Source organism: Balaenoptera acutorostrata, chromosome 18 (genome assembly GCF_949987535.1).
Source record: "Balaenoptera acutorostrata chromosome 18, mBalAcu1.1, whole genome shotgun sequence".
Lineage (NCBI taxonomy): Eukaryota > Metazoa > Chordata > Mammalia > Artiodactyla > Balaenopteridae > Balaenoptera > Balaenoptera acutorostrata.
In genome coordinates this window covers 30,752,947-30,772,402 of record NC_080081.1, presented here as the reverse complement: position 1 = coordinate 30,772,402, position 19,456 = coordinate 30,752,947, and the positions used below count along the sequence as shown (strand labels likewise).

At 39.7% G+C, this 19,456-nt stretch overlaps 1 protein-coding gene across 16 annotated transcripts in view; it reads left to right on the top strand.

The window, feature by feature from the left end:
• The window catches only part of LMO7 (LIM domain 7), a 199,087-nt gene that overhangs the window by 156,947 nt on the left and 22,684 nt on the right, over positions 1-19,456 (top strand). For all 16 annotated transcript variants that reach the window (XM_057532795.1, XM_057532803.1, XM_057532804.1 and 13 more), the window contains 6 exons: positions 2,048-2,165; positions 4,278-4,420; positions 6,069-6,501; positions 8,184-8,492; positions 17,729-17,843; positions 18,903-19,064. In XM_057532795.1, coding sequence (XP_057388778.1) covers positions 2,048-2,165; positions 4,278-4,420; positions 6,069-6,501; positions 8,184-8,492; positions 17,729-17,843; positions 18,903-19,064 — 1,280 coding nt within the window. The remainder of the gene's footprint in view (positions 1-2,047; positions 2,166-4,277; positions 4,421-6,068; positions 6,502-8,183; positions 8,493-17,728; positions 17,844-18,902; positions 19,065-19,456) is intronic.

Genomic DNA, 19,456 nt, shown 5'->3' with positions numbered 1-19,456 from the left:
TTAACTCAGGTGAGATGGGAAGAAACTGGTGGGTGCCGAGTGGAGTCGTGTCACGACCTGAGTGCAATTTCAAAAAGGTCCTCTGGCTGCTATGTTGAGAATACACTGTTGTGCAGGAAGCGGTGGAAGCAGGGAGACCGATTATTGTAATAATCCCGGCAGGCGATAGGATGGCCTGGATCAGGATGGCAATGGTGGAGGTGGTGAGAAGTGGTTGCCCCTAGATATATTTAGAAGGTAGAGGGACAGGATTTCCTGAGGGATCAGTTATGTATAAGAGAATGAGGAATCTGGGATGACTTAAAGATCTTTGGCCCATAATATGAAAGGATGGAGTTGGCTTATATTGAGATGAGGAAGATGCGAGACCATGTTTTTGGTCTGTCAAGTTAAGTTTGAGTTGCCCATGAGACTTCTAAGCAGAGAATGAATACACCCAACCAGACTGTAGTTTTGCAGGGATCCTGAGGAATGAGTGGCATTTAAAAAGGCATATATACTGGTGAAGGGTTTCTAAGTTGGAGAGAAGAGTTCAGGAGAGACCTTCACTGGATTTGGAGCCTGGGTGATAATTTAAGAAGCTTTTTAAAAAGTCTAGGTAAGAGTTGACTGTGCTCTGATCTAGGGTGTTGGCAATAGAAATGGAAAGAAAAAGACACTGAATAAGAGGACTTGAGAACTAGGGAGAAGGGAGAGAGAAAGGTGAAAAATGGTTCTTCGGTTTCAAATGTGGGTAATTGGGGGCAGGTAGCATCCTTGACAAGAGGAAAAGCAGGTTTGGAGACAAAATTGAGTTTGGCTACATCAACAATAACCATGTGTTTAGTAAGTTACCATTTACAAAATCCTTTCTAGGTATTATTTCCATTGATCCTTTTATGGTGGCGGTGGCTGGAGATATCCACGCAGAGAAGTTTATTTAACAAGCAATTGGAATTGAGTCAGAGACTGGTCCTAGGCCTTGGATCTGGGGGAGTCATTTGCATAGAGAATGTAATTGAATTCCTGAGCTGACTCAGGGCAAGCATGTTATTAAAAATTGTGGTGATGGCAAAATCTTGGGGAAGGCAAACTTAGGGGCTCAAGAAGGAGAGGGAGAGTTACTTAAATAACTAAAAGTGGAGTCAGTTACAATGAAAAAAAAATTCTGAAAGATTGGTAAGAAAGAACATTTTGGGCACCCCACGTTCCAAAGCTCTGTGTCTCTCTCTTCTTCTCTCGTTCCTCCTAGCTGCTACTCAGTGTTCAGATCTGACACCTCTCTTTCCGGGAGGCCTCCCTCAGTCTCCCTTCTCTGGTGTAGCTCACCATACCCTTCTGTGTGCGTGTACAGCACATGTGTCTCATGGGAGGCACCCCACTCTGCCCAAACTACCCTAGCTTGAGCTCTTTGAGACCTACCCCGCAGTACATCCTCACGGCAGGGGTCACACGTGGACAAAACGAAAGCTGCCTTAACAAAAAAGAGGATTATAATAGAGGTTATATTGTAACTGGCTATTGGAAACCACCTGTGGTCTTTGAGACCAAGCCCAGTGCAGTAGTGGGGCAGATGTTATAGAATCTTTGAGAAGCAGTGGCACATTTATTCCTGGTATTGAACTTGAGGAGAAAATATCAGGTAATCGTTAAATTATTTAATAAGTGCTCAGAAAAGGCAGCCAAACCTTAAAAGATTATCTCTGGGGGAGATAGAAGAATAAAGACAGGTGATTCTAGGGACTAATAATTATTTTTTTCCTAAAGTAATCTTTTTCTGCGTCGACTACCTAAATATGAACGTTGGATTATTTTTTCAGACTTGTTCAGGGTTCATTTAGCCATTTTGTGAAAGAATTCACGCTTGACTTGAGTGCTAGGCTCTTGTTTCTGCGTTTTGGAAAAACACCATTTATCTCTGTAGTGCTATTTCTGTGATATTATCATGAAAGCATCTAGGTAGTACTGCAGAATTTTAGATGGAATTTCCAAATATAAGCCCAGCCTTCCAGTTTTACCTTAAATCCGGTCACATGAACCTTGGTTACCATGGGTATTTTTGTCGTAGGAGCAAGTCCATGAGTGATGTCAGCGCAGAGGATACTCAGAACTTGCGTCAGCTGCGTTACGAGGAGATGCAGAAAATAAAGTCACAATTAAAAGAACAAGATCAGAAATGGCAGGATGTGAGTATTATTTTTATTGGGAGATGGGGAGGCAGGGAGGAAGTATTTGTTTGACTCTTCCTTCTTTAAAAAGAGAGTCAGTATACTCAAGGGACGATTTTCCTTGCTATTCCAGATTTCAGTTCTGTAGAAAATGTGATGTTTTAACCATTTTGGTCTATTACTGCTGCATATCCTAAAGGCCATTGTGTAAAATGGAAGCTGTTTGTCTTCTAATATTTTCTGTGAGTTCTCAAAAATGAGAAGCTGCTTCCGTGCAGTATAGGTAACTTGTTTACTTGCTTTGGTGGTTGAATTTGGCGTATGACTGTTACTGATCCTCATGAAAGGAAAGACTTTGCTCAAGGTTTAGGGAGAACAGGGGAGCAGAGAGTCCAGCCCAGAGACTGGGTATCAGCAGGGAGAGAGGAAAGGGTTCTTAGAGTTAATAGAGGAGGTTTGGGGAGAAATACGAATTATAACTCAGTAATATTTTGGTTGAAAAAGCAGTTATCTAATGTGAATCCAAATTAGGTGTTTTTACAGCGCTGACATATATCCAGATGTCTATTTGGATAAAGATTTAACCTTTAGTTTTGTCCCCGGCAGAAGGGAACTCTACCCTTTTAAAAAGCGTTAATTGTTTTACACCAAAGGAGTGTAAAGAAATACGATAGATAAACTACACAGAGCAGACCCAAAGAAGTCTGAGGACAACCTTTTGGTATGAGGGTTGAGTGGTAGCATAAACAAAAGGGCTAGAGATAGTAAATCTTAATTTTCCAAGGAGTTAAAGATGACATAATGCAGATGAAACCTCTGCCTTGGCTATGTTTCTAAATTCCAGTTCCTCTTTTATTTGGGAACTCATTTTAATTGTCAAGAAACAGAAATTCAGTGTCAGCTTGCCAAAATACATGGTGACTGAGGCTGAAAATGAGAGGTATGGAGGGTTTATCCCTTAGGTTAAGTCAGATGAAAATTCATGCTGGTTACCCTGTAGCAATAATGTGCACTGCTTTTGTTCTTTCTGAAAATAGTTCATATGGATTTCAGGCTGTTTTTTGAAGCAGGAATGGCCCTGGCTTCTCCCAAAGGGTATAAACCAAACCTACTTTATGTGCCCTGGGGATGAGGTTCCTCTCAGTTTGAGACGCTTACATGAGCTTCTGTTGGGGCTGCAATGCCACTAGGAGTCCTTAGCATGGGATTTCTCTGTTTTGATGACATAGAAAAGTTGGTACCATCCAAACTGTCTTAACCCCTGGGTGTCAGAACCAGCTTAGGCTGCTAGGACTAATTTTAAAGGTGAATTAGGTTGATTGTCCTGGGGTCACCCAGCTAGGTGAGACTTAGGTTCCTGGATGTATGGGAAGCAGATGTCCACTTGTTCCTGTGTGATCCTCCTTACTGCCCTGTCCTTATGGGGAGTTGACCCGCTCTGAAATCACATACTTGAGGCTGGCTTCCCCATTAAAGCCTTTCCAAACTCCGCCTTCCCCTGCCTGGGCTAGAATTGACCACTTTCTCCTTTGGATCCCTACTCTCTCACGCAATCCTATCACACTCATTGTTGAACTTTATTTACCTGTCTGTCTTTCCCTCTAGACTGAGAGTTCCTTGAGGGGAAGTGCTTCTTATTCATCTGTGTTTGTGGCCCCCTTGTCTCAAAGTAGGGATTGAACTCAGTATTTGTTAAATGTATGCTTCTACGTTTAGCCATTTTACAGTCATGTTTCTCTTCCAGTCTGACTAGTGAAACATGTCATTTTGTGTAAGAGCCAGATTATTGGAGTGAGATGGAAATGAATTTGTAACAGTTCCTGATCTTTTCTGACCTGGCATCTAATTACAAGCATTTAGCATTCTTTGTGAAATGGGCAATGAGGCAGGCTACCTGGGAAAACAAAAATGGGGTCTATCTTATTAGGTCAGGGCTTTTAGGCAGATACATGAGATAAAAGGCTTGGTACAGAAACGCTGGCTATAAAAAGCAAAATTAGGGCACCTTGGCATCAAAGTTGGAGTGAATAGTTTCAGCGACGTAATGGGATCCTCTGGCGCGCCCTCACTGCTGGAGAGGGTGTGTAGAAATTCAGGTGTGCCTGTGCTGATGTGATTTTCTTCTGTCAGGACCTTGCAAAATGGAAAGATCGTCGGAAAAGCTACACTTCAGATTTGCAGAAGAAAAAAGACGAGAGGGAAGAGATTGAGAAGCAGTCGCTTGAGAAGTCTGAGAGAAGATCTAAGACATTTAACGAAATGCTGCAGGACAGGTAATGAGGCTGAATGCATCTCAGGGTTGGAGATACCAGTGTTAGAAATAGATATTTTGTGTAAGTGCAGTGGGATGTACATGTGCACCAATATTAAACTGTCATCAAATGTGCATAACCTTCCAGCATTTTGCTCTGCAGTGAAAAAGCAGAGTATTGCTGTAATAAATAGCGACTTGGATTAATGAAAGAAATGAGTACTTAAGAGTGGTGTACGTAATTTCTTCATTTTACATTGTATATTCACATGCAGGATTGGCTGGTGTTGGCTATATATGCAGAAAGTAAACAACTTTTTCTCCTTTTAAAGTAAATTTAGGAATGGAATGGTCGGATAAAACCAGCTCTCACTTTTAACTAAATTGTGTAAAAGTATAGCAGAGTTCTTTTTCATGTCTTCATGGTGCAATTAAAATTGTATTTTTAAAGGAAGACTATATAAACATCAATGTGAGGGTTTATTTTTTTTCATTGCAACATAACAGGATAAAGGTCCAATTTAAACTTGCCTGTGGAGCAGTTACTATGTGAAACCTTGAGATATTTACAGGTCAGGGAGAAGGCAAATAGGCTTTAAGGATAATGTCAAAAAGGAAATGTGCTGTCAGGTGAAATTAAGCAAAGCTCCTTTGTCCCCTAGAAGCCAATGGTAAACACAGTTTCATTCACTTAAACGCAAGGCAGTTGGCTTGAGAGGTACTCCTTACTAAATGGTAGCCGTGAGACTGTTTCATCAACCTCTCTATAGACAGGAATGGTGACTTTTAATCTGCAATAATTGTCCATGGAAATTCTATCAAGCTGTATGAAATCATATACTAACTTGATCTTAATGAAAGTCTGAGTCTTTTGTGGTCTTCTGTTTTTACGAAGCTATTATAAATTGTGTACAAGAAAACTCTCAACCCTGTTAAGAAATCCACGTCTTTGGAGGGTTCAAATCGGTTGTCAGTTAGTTATCGTTATAGTGTGTTAATTTTGGAAGCATTATACACTTGTGGATGAAATTTTGAATAATCCCTTATTAAAGTTTTCTTATTTTCTTATTAAAGTCTCTTTACAATTGCATATACTTCAGGGACTTTTTTTTTAACCTCTTTAAGAAAAAAAAGTCAAGCTCTTAATCTTTCTTAGTGTGACATTAAAAAATTTGCATGTATTTATTCTCACATTCTCTTAATATTGTGTTATGATATGAAGTCAGCAGTCTTTTTTTTTTTTTTTTTAAAGAATTTCACTTTTATTTATTTATTTATTTATTTTTGGCTGTGTTGGGTCTTTGTTTCTGTGCGAGGGCTCTCTCCAGTTGCGGCAAGCGGGGGCCACTCTTAATCGCGGTGCGCGGGCCTCTCACTATTGCGGCCTCTCTTGTTGCAGAGCACAGGCTCCAGACGCACAGGCTCAGTAGTTGTGGCGCACGGGCTTAGTTGCTCCGCGGCATGTGGGATCTTCCCAGACCAGGGCTCGAACCTGTGTCCCCTGCATTGGCAGGCAGATTCTCAACCACTGCGCCACCAGGGAAGCCCAAAGTCAGCAGTCTTTTTGTTCCCACCCATTTTTTTATGTTAATGACCAAAATAACATCTGTCTCTCCACCTCTGTGTGTCAAATGCATAACTTTGTGGTTTTGCTGTTTCTTTCTGCTAAGGGAATCCCCACATCAGACGTCTACAATTACATCGAGGAGGAGACTGTATTCTTCTGATGATGGAGTGAATGAAGAAAAGCTTCCCCCTTTGCTGACTATGTCAGAAGCAGGTGCCCGGAGTCAGAGAGTAGAAGAGAAGGGAACCACTTACCCGACGGAAATTCCTAAGCAAGATTCTACAACTTTTGCAAAAAGGGAGGCTACTCTCACAGCTGAAATTCAGCTTCCTTCGAAAAGCCCTGTGGAGGAACAACCCCCAGCCTCTTTGTCTTCTCAGCATTCACTGAATACACAAATGGAGTCAACTCGAGTTTCAGCTACTCTCCCCAGAAGTTACCAGAAAACTGATGCGGCCAGGTTAACGTCTGTGGTCGCACCGAGACCTTTTGGCTCTCAGTCAAGGGGAATCTCATCACTCCCGAGATCCTACACGGTAAACGTGTTCCTAGTTCACTTAGTCTGTTCGCCAGCGCAAAATACCGGTGAACTAGTGCAGAGGTTTGAGTTACAGATACTTGATGGGTAAAATGTATATAACTTGTATATAAAGCAGTTGTATTTTTACCAATTTAGATTCAATAGACATTTAATGCTTAAAATATAACAACGATGCAGAACTGATTAAACTTTAAATTCAATGAAAGTCGAGCTGATACATTTTAAAAAATAAGTAATCTACATTCTAAGGCAGAGCATTTATTTTTTAGTGTCATATTTTCTCAAATATATCTTTTGTAAAGTATTAGGTTGTACTGTATGAAGTTGCCAATAGTCAGTTCTTTTTGACCTACAAAACAGCAATTTCATGTGGTTTAACCTAAATATTTTCAGGTGATTATGCACAAAGTTCTATTTTTCCTGATTTCCCACTTCATTAGAACTTGATATATTTGACTGTAGTTATTAAAATGTATCTCATGGTTCAAAAAATACATATTTTTATTGGGGTTTTAAAGAATATAGAATCATTTGCCCTGAGAATGAAGCAGGGCAGAAAGTGAGTGTATTATTTTGAATTATTTAAAAGGAAGCAGTACAGTCTTGAGCACATTGGTGTTCAAATTCCTTTTACCTCTGCCAATGAGGAATCCTGAAACTCGAAAATAGAAAAAATTTGATTAAAAAAATTCAAGGTGAGGGAAGCCAGCCTAAACTAGCCAGAAAAACCGCTGACCATTATATTAAGTAAATACAGGCATATTTGACAACATAAAAATTAAATTTATATGGTAGACACCATTAATGTAGTCCAAAAGACAATTTATATAGGTTCAGAAAAATATTAGTAAAATGTATTTTATATATAGGTTTAATATCCCAAAGATTTAAAATGCAAATTGATAAGGAAAGATAAACAGTAGAAAAGTGAATATAGAAATGAATAGTTCAAGGGAGAGGGAATTTAAATGGTTGGTAACATAAAGTACATAGAAGCACGTTCAGTCTCATTCGAGCAAGAATGAGGTGTACAACTTTTCACCCATGAGATTGACAAAGATTTAAAACATTCAAAACGTCTAGTGTTGGCAAGGATGCAGGGACAGAGACCTTCTTATACATTACTTTGGGAGTGCATTGCTACAATTTTTAAAGAGATATATATATATATATATATATATAAATATATGTATATATATAAAAATTATATTTTATACTACATACATAAAACATTCTTTGGTCCAGCAAGTCTACTTTTGGGAATCTGTGCTATAAAAATAAACATTCTGGTTATAAAGAGATGTGCAATATTTTTGGTACACTTTAAATGACATTGAATGCATATCAAATGAATAAATTGTAGAGATCCATAGTGTGAAGTATTCAATTGATCTAGTTTAGATTTCTGTCTGTTGACCTGGAGTGATGTAGATGGTCAAAGCAAGTTTCAGAGGTCTGTTTATAAAATAAACACTTCTGTAAAAAATGACTAATCCTACCACTTCATATGTACAGATCTGTTAGTGTGAAAGAACATGCTCCAAGCTTTTAGTAGTAGTTACGTTGCTGAGGGAGGTATATATTACTTTTATTACTTTAAAATATTAATTTAATGGATACGCTTTTTAAATAGAAATCTAACAGAATACGAAGTTTAAAATGATGTTTCCTATTTAGATGGATGATTCTTGGAAGTATAACGGAGACATAGAAGGCATTAAGAGAAGCCAAAGCAGTTCGGTCAGCATCTCTGTGCAAAGACCTGACACGAGCCAGCTTGCGTCCAGCTCATCCAGCGAAAGAGAGGCGGCAGCATCCAGAGAAAGCACGATGAGGCTGCAGTCTCCTACACCCACCTTCTCATCTCCTTCCCAGGACCAGGCTGCCACTTCGAAAGACATGTTATCTTCAACATCTAGCCCTGATTTAACATCTGAGCTTGGAGGAGGGAGAAGCTCACCCCAGACAGAGGTCTCAAGATCACAGGTGAGTTTGGGAAGCCTTTTTAATCACCTGCTGCCCAGAAACATAAGTAGTTAAATCAGGAAACCACGTTTCTAACCTCTAGGCACTACAGTCCGGGCTGATAATGTAGAACATGACATTGCATTTTATTTGTAACAGATCGTGGAGGAAGTAGATCTCTTGCAACTCTGAGTTGATGGATCCAGATGACCCTTGTGATATGGGTGTATGGAGACTTCTTGGACCAGTCTCCCTGGAGCTGGCTGGCTTTGCTCTCTACTCCCCATTTCAGCAGCTGTTGCCTTGCACAGTTAGCACTCAGTAGTCCGGGTTCAGGTGCAGGAGTCACTCAGGAGGTTTTAGATGCAGGTCTAATAGAAAATGGGTAATACAAGCCCCTTCTCAGGGAAGTGAACTGACCACAAGGAGAAACTGGTACACATGAGAGGGTCTGGCCACTAAGGACAGGGAACTTCTTTCTCTGCCATATGAATACTAATTTGAATTAGTATGAATACTAATTGAATTATATGAATACTAATTTGTACTTTGGGAAGCCTAGAATTCTGTACCACTCCTTGTCTTTTAAGGGGAATATTGAGGCTTAGTTACAGTATGACAATTGCGTTCTTTAACATTTGGAGTCCAAATAAAATGTACCATCAGATGAAGAAGGACTGGGGGCATTTATAGTTTTTCCTACTTAAAATCCCACAGATGACTTTAAGAAAATTATTAGGTAATGAATGTTCTTTTAGTTATGTTTTCCACATAGGCTAAAAAGTTGTTGCTTGTCTAGAGAACAGAAAGAAACTTTTCTCTTTTAGAAAAAAACCTTCAATAAGCAATTTGATAGTTGTATGAACCCCTTAGTGTGGAGATGCTTTTATGGTTCTGTGGCTTAGTCTAGCATTTTCTGGTGCCTTACTAAAGTGTATTTTTTCCCCAAGGCACAACATCAAGTATATAACTTGGCCCAAGTTGTATTAATGAAATATCTTTGTGTAAAATATGATACAGCATATTTTAGTATCATTAGTTTTTATTAGTACAGGAAAGCTTTACAAGTTTAAAGTAAGCTTTTTTTCTTTGTGATTATAAAGTACTCTGTGCTTGAGAGAACTTGGAAATGCAGGAAAACATACATAATAAAAATGACTTGGTAATCCCATCATTTAGAGATATTCTGTAGCATTTAGATATATTTCTCTCAGTTTTCCCATGTATATTTACAAACATACCTAAATCCAGTCTCTTCAGGTTGATAAAATCATTGGTTGTAAATTATTTTTTTAGCTTCACTTTTATTAAAGAATTGGGAATATGTAATTAGCATCATAAGTCTCAGTGGATGAGAACAGTAGCCTCTGTTGTACTTGGGGAACATAAGGTAGCAGTGGATGAATAATAAAGAGAGAAGCAAGGTGTCTTTTGTTTTATGGACTTGCCTGTTTGCCTTCGCCTTTTCAAATAGCAAATCCCAGGAAACAGCCTGATTATCGTACTGTGTGCTCAGTGGTGGTAACTCCTTCTGGGTGGCAGTTGACTAGCTGCATCAGTGGATTAAGAAAAAGAGGCGAAGTGTGGGTGTGGCTTCCAGGTTAGAGCAGGTCAGAGGAACAGTGAGTTAACGTGGCGTGGTTTCGGGTTTTATCATCAGTGGATTTATGCTCTTTAGTCACCCAACTTGAAATGGAATGCTACCGGGCAAAATTAGGCTTGACTTAATAAGTGGAGCACTTGGAATTCTTGAACAAATGTATATATCGTATGGTGACTTGCCTATCCCTGAGATGCTTGGTGTGTCCACTTCTGCACTCCGAGGAAAGTAGCTTATGTAACGTCACCCTGCTCTTGTCACTGAGAAGGAGCTTACTGACTTGGGAAAAGGGCTGGGAATGCACGGAACAGCCTAGGACCAGTATGGCCAGGGCATATGCAACACTCCTCCAAACTACCTAATTCTAGGAGTTCAGAGTACAGAAAAATAAAAAATGGTGTCTGGCTGAACATCTAGATGTCTTTCTCTTTTAATTGAAGCGTACTTGATTTACAATATTATATTAGTTTCAGGTAGACGTCTTGGTAACTTCGTAAGAGTTTTCTTCGGGTCCTCTTCCTTACTCACACTTGTGCTGGCAGTGACCTTTCATTTCTTCCTACAGCATCTCCCTTGATGTTACCCTTTTCTATCCCTGCTTCCGCTACCCTAATTCCAGCCCTTTCCCTCATCCGTGCAAACACTTTGTAAATAGTCACGTCTTTGTGCATTCTACACAAGGCAGGCACCAGATTAATTTGCATGATGCCAGGCTGGACTGGGTAATTTCTCTGCTTCAAAGCCCCCAGTGGCATGCTGTGGTCTGTTCAGTGAAGTTCAAAGCACTCAGGGGAACACCGAGGTCTCTCATGACTGTTCCCAAACTCCCTTTGTAGTGCCGAACCGGCTAATGTTTACTGAGTAGCTGCTATGCCGACCAGGTTTCGCAGGGCATTATTTTATTTAATCCTCACAGTGACCCTCTTATTGCTGTTTTGTAGCCATGAAAATTGAGGTGTGAAGTGGTCATGTTACTTACCCAAGGCCATGCAGCATACCGAGTGGTGGAGTCAGGATTTGAACTCAGTTAGTTTGTCTCAAGATTGCCTACACTGCCCTGTGTTGTGAGAAAGAGAGCGGAAGTAGGTGATATCTAGCCACATGAGACTGCTTGATTTTTCTGGAACGTACCCTATACTTTCATGAACACATCATGTATATTTTTATTCTTATTGTTGCCCTATTTAAAAATGTTCATTTCACCCATCTCTGTATTTTTTTTTTTTTTAATTAGGTGCTGGTTTTTTTTTTTGTTTGTTTTTTATTTATTTATGGCTGTGTTGGGTCTCCGTTTCTGTGCGAGGGCTTTCTCCAGTTGCGGCAAGCGGGGGCCACTCTTCATCGCGGTGCGCGTGCCTCTCACTGTCTCGGCCTCTCTTGTTGCGGAGCACAGGCTCCAGACGCGCAGGCTCAGTAATTGTGGCTCACGGGCTTAGTTGCTCCGCGGCATGTGGGATCTTCCCAGACCAGGGATCGAACCTGTGTCCCCTGCATTGGCAGGCAGATTCTCAACCACTGCGCCACCAGGGAAGCCCCCCCATCTCTGTATTTTGAAGCCCTCCTGTTCCTTCAAAGCACAGGGGGGTCGGTTCCTTCGTGGATCAAGAGATCGCCTCCCCCTTGTTGGAACTGAACTTCTTACCCTTGCAAGTTTCCTTCACTGAATGCTTCCTTTTCCATATGTTCGTTTCTCCTTCACTGGTATTGTTTATACCCTCCATAGCCTTTACCCATAGTTGGCACTTAGGTATTTACTGACTTGAATTACATTCAAGGGCTTGATTACTAGACTGAAGTATGAACTTGATCCAGCAGGTCATTTAGGTCTTTATAGGTTCTTTAAGATTAAGGGGTGTTTTAGGAATGTGAGCACCGTGGTGCTATATAGAATTATTTTAAGGAGGCGAAATCTGGGGGCAGAGATGGGCTAGGAGCCTCTCTCAGAATTGTGGTAAGAAGGGAGTTCATGGCGTAAAGAAGCAAAGACTTAATGAGGGAAGAACTTAAATGACCTCATTTAAAATCTGCCCAGGAATTTCTTTCTCACCTCCATTGCTGGTCTGGAGTTCTGTTTCTCTCTCTTCCCTTTTCTCGCAGACTTCTCTTATGGTACTGCTTCTTTTCCAGCCTCCCCTGCCAGTCTGGGCTGCCAGGGCAATTCTTGGGGCACCCGAGCAAGGGGAGGCGGTGGGACTCCCAGAGTCCTCCATCCCACTCCAACTGCCTCGCAGATGTGGCTTTTCCCCCAAATTGGTGTTGCATACAGGGTTTGGTTTTGTTTTGTCTTGTCCAGGCCTTCTGCACCCAAATCTCATCCAAATCCACATTTCAGGACCTTTGCCCCAGATTTTTAAATCAGAACCCAGAAACAGGATGATACATGTGGAAGGAAGGAAGCTTTTTACACTTCCTAATGCCCAAGCCTGCGAGAGTACCTCTTTTAAGAGTACCCAGGGTTTACCTTATCACATCTTCCTCCTGTGCATTTTACCTGCTTGTCACCTTCACTAGACCCCTACTCTGTCTAAGGGTAGGAAGCAAGCCTGTTGTGCTCACTGTTAGTGCGGTGCCTGGATCTGTAATTATACACTGAATGCTGACCGAGTTCTATTAGCTTTAGAGCGACATGCGTGAGAGTTAAATAGGATTTTCTTTAGTTGATCTGGAAACTGCCTAACCAGCATATATTACCATGTATAACATTGTTTCCATGGGAAAAAGAAGGTAATTACTGGGCATCAACCATGTGGCTTGGCATCTTTTAAATGTTTCATTTAATCCTCTCAATAGCCTAGCAAAGTAGGTGGTATTATCTTCACTTTCACCAGTGAAATACTTGAGAGTTGAAAGTTATGTAACAAACCTCAGGCTAGTTAAATGCTTAGGCCACATTTGCAACTTCTCTGGCCCCAATTTTTTTTGAAATGTGACATGCTTAAATTTGAGAACTGCCTTAAAACACCAAATGTTGACTTAATTTAACTTTGCCATGTCTCTAGAATTTTAGAGCCAATATGGACTGAAATATCTTCTGGTTGATAAAGAGAAAATCATTCTTAAAATTATTTTGAGGAAAGGTAGATATTTATCAAAACTTACCCGAACTGAATCTAATTCTGAGGTGCAGACTTCAGACTCTACCCAGCAGGTAATAAGGAGCTACCAGCAATTTTAAAACAGGGTATGATATAATAATTGGTATTTTCTGTAACTAAAGTTCTGGCAGATGTGAGCAAGATGGGGGGAAAGAAGGGCTGGAGGCAAGAGAGCCAATTAGGAGGTGACCCACAGCAATTTAGAGGGGAAACCATGCCCTGAGTTAAGATGAGAGCCTGAAGGAGAATGGAAGGATGGGATGGTTCCAGATGGATTTATGGCTTGTGGACTTGCTAACACTTTATTAAGTATATGTGTGTTGGAGCTTGGGAGACCATTGTGTAGAGGTGGGGTGGGGAGCACTTAGGGGAAGGAAGGAGGAAGAGGCCCAGAAAGAACCTGATGTTTCTAGCTTGGGTATCTGGTTAGACAGTGATGTGATTAACCAATGTGTGAAAAACAAGAGGTGGAAGAGCAGGTTTGGGGAGGAAGATAATGAATTTAATTCTGAGTATGTTGGGCTTAGATAGTAGTTGACGACAATGCATGAGGTTTACTCAGGAAAACATGTGGTCAAGAAGGTGGGAGACTGACTACGGGAGAAGAAGAGCAGCAAAAAGAAAATAGAATAAAGAGGAACACACTAATGAAACTGAGAGGTGGCCAGAGGGATAGAGGAAAAAAGGCAGGAGAAAGTGGAATAATGGGTGACTTGGAAGACCGTTTCCCGTAAGCAAGAATAGTTCATAGTGCCTGATGGGATGAGGGCCGAAAATGGATTTGGTAGGTAAGAGCTAAGCTGCGGAATGGGTTGAGTCAAGTGGTAGAGCTGGAAACACCACCTGCTTCTTTGGAACGGATAACGGAGAGGGGAAAAAAAGTAGGTATAGACGCATCTTTGGTGAAGGAGAGTAGCTCCAGTGCCAGAGCTGCACCATGAGTTGAGGGCTACTCACTATGTTCTCATTCCACTAAGACCCTGAAAAAAGAACCTAAAGAGCCATGTAACAAAAATCAAAGGTTATATATTTCCTCTGTTATTTATGATTTTACAGCCTGAATCTGCTTTCAGTGTTATTTGGTTTTATCAACTTAAGTAGGCTTTCTTTAAGGGAACATGTTTATCTAATTGAAAAAGTTTGAGGAGAATAGCCATCTGATTGACCCTGTTGTTCATTGATTCCCATCTGTGTTGATACGAGAATCTTAATTCATCAGATCTCATAAAAATAAACTTATCATTGCTATGCCAGATCACCGTGTCATTCTTTAAAAATCTCAGATTTAAGTGTATATTTCTGTTTAAATTGTACCTAAATTGAGGGAAGTTATTTTTATTTTAGATGCTGATATGTTGGTAACTGTATTTTATCTTTCCCAGAATAGGCAACTGTAACCACTTGGGATAGTTCTTTATCAGTCATCAAGAATCTAGATTTCTCCCAATAATTTATATTCCTGATTCCATCCAGTTCAAAAGGAAATTCCCACAGTGTCATCTTCTGAAGTGTGGACCCTTTGTAGAATACTCACATGGCATATATCTTGCAGGAAAAATAAGGAAGTAGAAATCCTAATCATTGTTGAATAGTTTATGCTTGACTATAATTATAGATATATTCACCTGCAGAAAGTCTCAAGGATAATTTAATTCAAGAACCCAGGATTCCACAGAGATGCCAGAGAGACTGTCATGGGGGGAGGCCATGCAAGAGGGGCCTCTGGGGCCCTTTCCCTGAACTGCCACCACCTACTTTAATCCTTTCTGTGGTGTGGGAGGGAGATGGTCTGCATTGGAACATAGGGTTTTGAAAACAGAAAGCTTTAAAATTAATGTCACTGTGAGAGAAAATTCTCTGGCAGACTCAGTGACATGCCTGAGGCCACCTGGCTATTGACAGAAATAGTCCTGTAATTGCTCACATGGTTCTCTCTCCTTTGCCTGTGTGCACTCCCAGGACCCACGTAACAGGCTGCCAGGCTGTAGCCATAGTAAGGCTGACCTTCTCTATTAACTATTTCAGAGAGGTGGTTATCTGCCTTTTTATTATGTTCAAGTAGAGATTTATCTCCAAGGTAAGAGCAGTCCTTTGGAGGACAGTTCTTCTGGTCTAATACAGTTGTGACACTCTTCCATCTAGAGCTTAAGCTCATTCTCTTTTATCCTGTGTTTGGTGGAAAAGGGTAATGTTCACTTGCTCTCTCCCACAAAGTATTCTTTATTGTAGTTTGAAACTATTTATTAAAACTCCATCCTGTCTCTTATTCTTCAAGATAAAAAAACCTCAATTAGTGTCTTGGAATTTCTAACCCATCATTTGTCTCTGTGCCCTTATATAGCAATAGATTCTGCACTCTAATTGGCTTTAGGTCAGAATTTGGCGGGGGGAGTAGAGTGGGTAAAAGTGGTGAAGATGACTGTTTATTTTCATTGAGTCATCTCTAATTTAAATGCGTGGTGGTTTTGGTTAAGGAGTAGAACTAACCAGTAATTTTTTCTATTCATAGCAGAGTTTTGATATACTCTGGAGATTGGTATCCATCAGGCTGATCATTAATGACTGTTCTCACTGTCTACATCTGGGTTCCCATATTTCAACTGCTTTACATGATGTCTGATGAAAACGTTTCTATATTATTAGCTACAATTTTTTTCTTAAAAAATTCCATACCCACTTTGAAGAGTCAGTAATTATTTCTTGAGAGCAAGGACCATGCCTAATTCATCTTTATTTCCCAAGTGTTTTATGCAGAATGGATGCACAATAAATGTATGTTGAACAAATGAGTAAGTGTGTATTGTTACAACACTTATTGCTCATATCCATACAATACAGTAAGTTCTTGATCCTTTATTCAATGCCTTCCTTGTCTTCCTTCTAATTCTTATATAATATCACAGTGTTTCTTAGAATATAGTCACTGGATTTCAAACTTGTTCTAAAGGTAGAAAAACTTATGAATTGCCCTGTTGGTCCTAGGTCTGGATTTAAATGCTCAGTTAAAATAGAGGAAAATAAAGCGGCTTTAGGAAGAATTTTTCTTTTTAAACAGTCAAGTCTAAGTTCTTGATAATTATGAATCAAAGAACTGGAAACACTAGTCTGGGAAACACATGCTAAAATTCATGTCTGCTGTTTACCCAAAACAAAACATGTAAATTATGGAAGTTAATTAAATTTTTCACAGACCTAGTATACTGTAAAACTTAAAATATTTGTTTTGGAAAATGGCCTAAGAAAGTCCGTGAAACTGAGAATTTGTGGCTGTGGACTGTAGGGATGGAGGTGAAGATAGAGGTCTGCCTGTTGTCCAAGTTCTGGGGCCTGCGGGCTGTTGTTACTTCAAGGAGGTTGTGGCCTGGAGCTCGTGGTGTCTCAGTGGGGCCCTCTTGGCATCTTACTGGTGGTTCCTCGGGCATGACCCAGTTCTGCATTTTGCTCACAAAATATGTAACAGCTCTGCCTTTACCGCTCGATCTTCATGCAGCAATAGGACAAGCAAAAATGCCTTGCCAAACTTTCAGATACCCATTCGGGGGTGGTACCAGTCCTAGATGAGTGATTCTGGTAGCTGAATTTTGTGTCTATGAACCCCTCAAAATTATTTGGCTAAATATATTGAATGTTGGAGGTAGTTTAAGTATTGTGGCATTTTAAAAATAAATGATTTAAATCTTTTTTGCATTTTCAAAGATGCCATTTTATTGCAATGTATTTGAGATATAATGTGTAAATTTTAAAGGTACAGCATGTTAATTTGATACACTCATATATTGTCATGTGCTTGCTGTTGTAGTGATAATTAACATCTCTCACATTACATAATTATCCTTTCTTTGTAGTGGTTGGAAGTTCTAGTCTCTTAGCAAGTTTCATTATAATAAGATATTGTTTATATTCACAGTACTGTGTATTAGATCTCTAGGGCTCATTTACTATTCACTGCAAGTTTGTACCCTCAAACAACATCTGTCCTGTCCCCTCACCCCCATCCCCTGGTAACCACCACTTTACTCCCTGTTTTATGAGTTTGGCTTTTAGACTACACGTATAAGTGCTATCATACGTACTTGTCTTCCTCTGTCTGACTTACCTCACTTAGCATAACGTGCTCAAGGTTCATCCATATTGTCACAGATGGCAGTATACACACACACACACACACACACACGCACACACACACACACACACACACACCACGTCTTCTCACTCAGCTTCATTCCTGGGTAATAACAAATGGTCTGTAACTTAGACCCAACTGTATGGTGGGCAAAAGCCTAAGCTTTATCAATATAAATCAACTGATTTATAGTATGCACGTGAAGAAAAATATCTATGGATATGAAGATTTCCCTGATTTTAGCAGCCAAATAATAAACTCAGAGATATTTGTGTAAATGAAGGTTTTACCAAACCCAAGGGGAGAAGAATGAAGCTTCCGGTTTATCATGAAATAACTCAAGTGTACCTTGCGTGCAGCCTGCCTTCTTTCACGGATAGACTTTCCTCCGTGTGGGTGCCAGGGACACTTGATCCCACCGTTTCATGTTTGTTTTCAGGATCAGTTCAGTGATATGAGAATCAGCATAAACCAGACGCCTGGGAGCAGCCTTGACTTTGGATTTACAGTAAAATGGGATTTTTCCAGGATCTTCGTAGCATCAGTCGAAGCAGGTAAACCATAGATTGAGCTCTACTGAGGTTTCTTCTCCTCTGTTGTCCTGTGCTGTTCAAAAAGCCCCCACGGAAATTAGTGGGTTTGATAGAGGAGGAGAAAACACATGTGAAAAATGCAGCAGTAAAGCGAAGAGACGCATCCTCTTCCCAGAGACTGATAGTTGGAGTTACAAATTACATATCGCTTGATCTTGCCTCGTTAATTTTAGTTTTGAAGAGTCGTAATTTTGTGACTTTTACAGACTTCATTTATCAAAATTTTAGGCTTAATATTTGGAAATACTAACAAACAGTGCTAAATGGAAGATCCAGAAAGAACTTTCCCTGATCGTTTGTGTTTGTGATGGATACATAGGTGCTATACGATCAATATTTTCTGAGCGTCCTAATGGATCTGTTGCCCAAGGACTCCTGAGGACGCTTTGGGACTTTTACAAAAGCACTGCCCCTCCTCCACCAAATCAAGCCCAGAAGCTCTTAGCAAAATATTACAAGACCTAAAATTAAGATGAAAGCTATTGTATTTATGAGGAGTCCCTCATTTACATATTTTAGCTATATAAAAATGCATGTGAACTCTGGTTATTTCTTTGAAATTTCAAGGCTGCTTTAATTAGATAATGGTAAGTAGTAATTTTAAGCCATTTTAAGGGGCCCTGTTTTTTTCTCCATTCTAGAGTGCATTTGGCTTTGGAAGCTCAGCTAAAGCGGAATATATATTTCACATTTTTAATTTAAAAATAATTTAAAATTTTCTTCTTAGGAGGTTAATAAAGAAATTGTATTGAACAGATGGGTTTATCATTTCTCTTTAAACGTTAAGGAAGATACATTCTATAGGATTAAAAAAAATGCCTTTGGTTGCTTTGTAATGTTGTAGCTACTCAAATATTTGATAACTTTAAGAAATTTTGTGACTCCTCTGCACCTGAAAAAATATGAGAAATGATTAGGTGAGATTAAGAAGTCATTTTTTCTCTTAATTTAAATAAGCAGTGACTATTAGAACATGTTTTTATTTTTTATTGGTAGTTTAATTTATTTTGCTTTATTTAGGTAGCCCAGCAGAATTTTCTCAGCTACAGGTAGATGATGAAATTATTGCTATCAACAACACTAAGTTTTCACATAAGGACACAAAAGAGTGGGAAGAAACCATGGCTAATGCTCAGGAAACTGGAAACCTAGTAATGGATATCAGGCGCTATGGAAAGTCTGGTGAGTTGGTTATACCACTGTGTTTGGCTTTCTAAATTGGGAACTGGTCTTTGGCAAGTGGTTATAACAGCTTGCTTCAATAACATTGTCTTCTCTCTTCGTTTCACTTTTTTATTTTTTGGCTTAAAGATGTTTTGTGGTTATGTCGAGACAAGTCTTGAATGATGCTTCTTTGGATGTTCTGTCTGAAAGCTTTTCGCTAGCAAATTTACTGAATTCTGTGTTATTTATTGACTGATTTATATGCTGGACTGGCTTTGAATGCACATATCAGCTGAAGGCTCTTGTAATTATATCTACATTTGGGAGTCATATGATGATGTTGAATATTAAGAATTACACCATGGTTTCACTTCCTCTACAACATCATGACTGTAGCTGATATAAGAGAG